General features: G+C 35.5%; 1 protein-coding gene across 1 annotated transcript in view; it reads left to right on the forward strand.

Moving 5' to 3' along the window:
- The window catches only part of LOC107667861 (CUGBP Elav-like family member 5), a 208,988-nt gene that overhangs the window by 192,418 nt on the left and 12,850 nt on the right, over positions 1 to 3,720 (forward strand). The window contains exon 8 of the mRNA XM_016459588.1: positions 3,103 to 3,312. Coding sequence (XP_016315074.1) covers positions 3,103 to 3,312 — 210 coding nt within the window. The remainder of the gene's footprint in view (positions 1 to 3,102; positions 3,313 to 3,720) is intronic.

A 3,720-nucleotide genomic window follows, 5' to 3' on the forward strand; every position in this document is an offset into this window, starting at 1 on the left:
CTAATTCAAAGTATGAATAAATATTATAATATTACATAAGTCAGTAATATGATGGGATTTTTTTATTGATTTTTCACTGGTGTTTCTTTTTACGGAATTGTTCGTACTGTGTAAATAAGAAAGGATTTTCATTTTTAGGTGAACTACATCTTAAAACATAATTCTTTTCTTTTTAAGCATGCACTGATTGTGTGTTTTGAAGCATAAATTAGCAGATTGTGTGTGTGTTTGTGGTAAAGGCTCTCAAATGAATCTGTCTAGTTCTGCTGGTTGAATTTCATGTTGTCCATAAGCGTAAAAGAGCAGCTCTTCCCTTCAGCAGTCTGATTTAGCTCAGTATTTCACTGAGCGTGTGAACTCACATTTAAACGCTGTCAGGAGTTTTTGGATGTGAGAGCCGTTCTGTGTTATTAACACTCTCTGACTCACGGTCAGACTTATATTTCTCTCTACTCTCCTTCTCATCCTTTATCACTTTTCTTTTTTCAATCCTGCTGGAAAATCTGTGCTGGTTTAAATATTTCTTATTATTATCAATGTTAAAATCAGTTGTGCTGCTTCATATCTTTGAGGAAACGGTGATACTTTTTTTTTCAGGATTCTTTGATGAATAGAAAGTTCAAAAGAACAGCATTTATTTGAAATAGAAAACTTTTGTAACATTATAAATGTCTTTACTGTCACTTCTGATCAATTTAATGCTCCCCATGCTGAATAAAAGTATTAGCAGGGCCCAGATGGTCTACAAGAATAACCAGGTCCAGACAGCTGAACTACTCAATGACTTAATGAAACCAGTTTGGACTGTGCTCCAGCTACAACCTTAAGCTGGTTTCAGCTGGATTTTCCAGCAATGAACAGGAGTGTTGCACAAGACCGGACAGCACAGAAACACGTACATGATGTGTTTGATTTGACTCTTTTCATTCGACTGTAGATCAGACAGTCCTCAGAGAGACCAGCACACACCCTTCAAAGTCGACAAAACATACTGCACTACACAAAGACAGCAGTCAGGAGAGATGCTGATATTTCTCTGGCTCTCTCAGGTGTTTGTATTTCTCTGTGATTTCATCATGAGCACTGTTTATCCTATTTGAAACTTTTTTTGTAGTATAAATCAACTTCCATATTCCTTGTATGCAGAATTGAAGCTCATATTCTACATAACACCTAACATTTAGTGTTTCATTTTAACAAAACCGTTCATTTTCAGGTGAATTATTCTTTTTTTTAAATTAAAAAAATCTAATTATTCTTTTATTGATTGACAGTAAAGTTGAAGCGTGTTGATCTGTCCAACATTAGATACAGCCAGCAGCACATCAGACATGTACATAATTACGCTTCTGCATCAAACCGTACACATCTGCTGTACTGCATTGTTCGTAAACATGTTGAGATCTAAGCACTTTTACAGTAATATACACTGAGATTTTTTTAATGATTCTCAAAGAAGGCTTTTCTGCTTACCATGGTTGCATTTATTTGGTCAAAAATACTGTAAAAACAGTAAAATTGTGAAATATTTTTCTAATTTAAAATAACTGGGTTGTATTGTAATATTATTAAAATGTAATTTATTCCTGTGTTGCAAAGATGAATTTTCAGCATCATTACTCCAGTCTTCATTGTCACATGATCCTTCAGAAACCATTCTAATATTCTGATTTGCTGCTCATGAAATATTTCTTGTTATTATCAATGTTAAAAACAGCTGTGCTGCTTCATATTATTGTGGAAACTCTGCTTAAAAAAAAATTAGGATTCTTAAAATAGAAAATATCAATGTTTTAAAACTTTCTGAGCTGATTTGCAGGTAAAAATTAAAATATGTGATGTATGTAAACATGGTACAAACACACTGCAAAAAAAGTACAATTAAATTACAATTTAAAAATTGTCTAGTATTTTTGAAAAAAAAAATCTGCAAATGTGGTAAGAAAAATAATCTTGTTTTCCCTTTGAATTAAGTTAACTACTGATAGATTTTTTGTCTTATTTTAAGCATAAAATTGTGACTAGATTTTCAGAAAACAAGGCTTAATATCTTAAGTAATATTTTGCTTCTAAAGTAAATACATTTCGATATAAGAATGTTCAGATATTTGTGTCCCTGGAGCACAAAAGCAGTCTTAAGTCGCTGGGGTTCATTTCTAGCAATAGCCAAAAATACATTGTATGTGTCAAAATTATCGATTTTTCTTTTATGCCAAAAATCATTAGGATATTAAGTAAAGATCATGTTCCATGAAGATATTTTGTAAATTTCCTACTATAAATATATCAAAACTTAATTTTTGATTAGCAATATGCATAGCTAAGAACTTCATTTGGACAACTTTAAGGGCGATTTTCTCAGTATTTAGATTTTTTTTGAACCCTCGGATTCCAGATTTTCAAACAGTTGCATCTTGGCCAAATATTGTCCTATCCTAATAACCCATACATCAATGGAAAGCTTATTTATTCAGCTTTCATGTGATGTATAAATCTCAATTTTGACTTATGACTGGTTTTGTGGTCCAGGGTCACATTTGTGCTCGAAAACAAGACAAAAATAGTAAGTGTAGAGTTGAGAGTACTTATAAAGATAGTTGAAATCATTGTAAATATAACCAAAATAATGATGACAACATTAAATGTGGGGATGTGTAGAATTTGGGGATTAAATTCAGCACCAAACAAAATGAAATAAGTCAGCATCTATCATATTGCTTCACTTCACAGGAAGTGGCTTAGTTTGTTTACAGGAAACCATCGCATATATTATATATATAAAACTAATAGTTTTTTTTTTTTGCGCATGTGCAATTCACTTAGAATGCAGAATGAACACACAGGCATGTGGAAAGCCCAGATCATGGCTGAATTTACCCTGTAGGCATAAACTGGTTACATCCACAGTGTGCTGAATCGATATCAGCTGTCAGCACATTCTGACGTGGAATCAATCGGATGTAGAATCGATGTGGAAAATTGAGTTGAAACAGCACAATATCATTAAAATGCCAGTAATTAAAAGTGATTCCAGCTTGTGAAGTTCAGTGTCAACATGACGCTGGTCTCAGATCAGTGATTTCTGTGTCCGTCTCACCGCAGGTTTGAGCTCTCCGCCGGCTAATCTGGTCTCCTCTGCCATGCCGAGCATCGTGACTCCCATTGTTAATGGGTTCAGCGGAATCCATCACCAAGCCAATGGTCATCCGGTAGAGGCGGTGTACACCAACGGCCTGCAGCCGTACTCCACCCAGAGCCCCACCGCAGCCGACACGCTCCAGCAGGCCTTCACGGGCGTCCAGCAATACACAGGTACTGCACACACTAGTGGAGATCTCAGTTATGTTTAAAGGTGTCATATGATGCTGCTAAAAAGAACATTATTTTGTGTATATGTGCTTTGATTGGCCAGCTATCCAGTGCGTTGTGATAGGCCGAATACCTCAAGCGTGTGACAGAAATGTTACGCGCCTCACCATACTGTGATGCCCTGTCCGGCCGGAGCGATGATACAAAAACATTAAAACCCATTATAAACGAGGCATTTGTTGCATCCAGTGGGGACATAATTACGGATTATAATGACTTATACTGTCTTTTTACACGTTGCGTTGCATCGCGCCACATAAACATAAAACCAAGTCTGCATTTATGATCGGAGATATGACAAACAACAAGTGCTACTCTACACTGCCCAAAAAACTCGCGTTTGAATCGTCA

The sequence above is a fragment of the Sinocyclocheilus anshuiensis genome, unplaced genomic scaffold (genome assembly GCF_001515605.1).
Source record: "Sinocyclocheilus anshuiensis isolate Anshui unplaced genomic scaffold, SAMN03320099.WGS_v1.1 scaffold1325, whole genome shotgun sequence".
NCBI lineage: Eukaryota > Metazoa > Chordata > Actinopteri > Cypriniformes > Cyprinidae > Sinocyclocheilus > Sinocyclocheilus anshuiensis.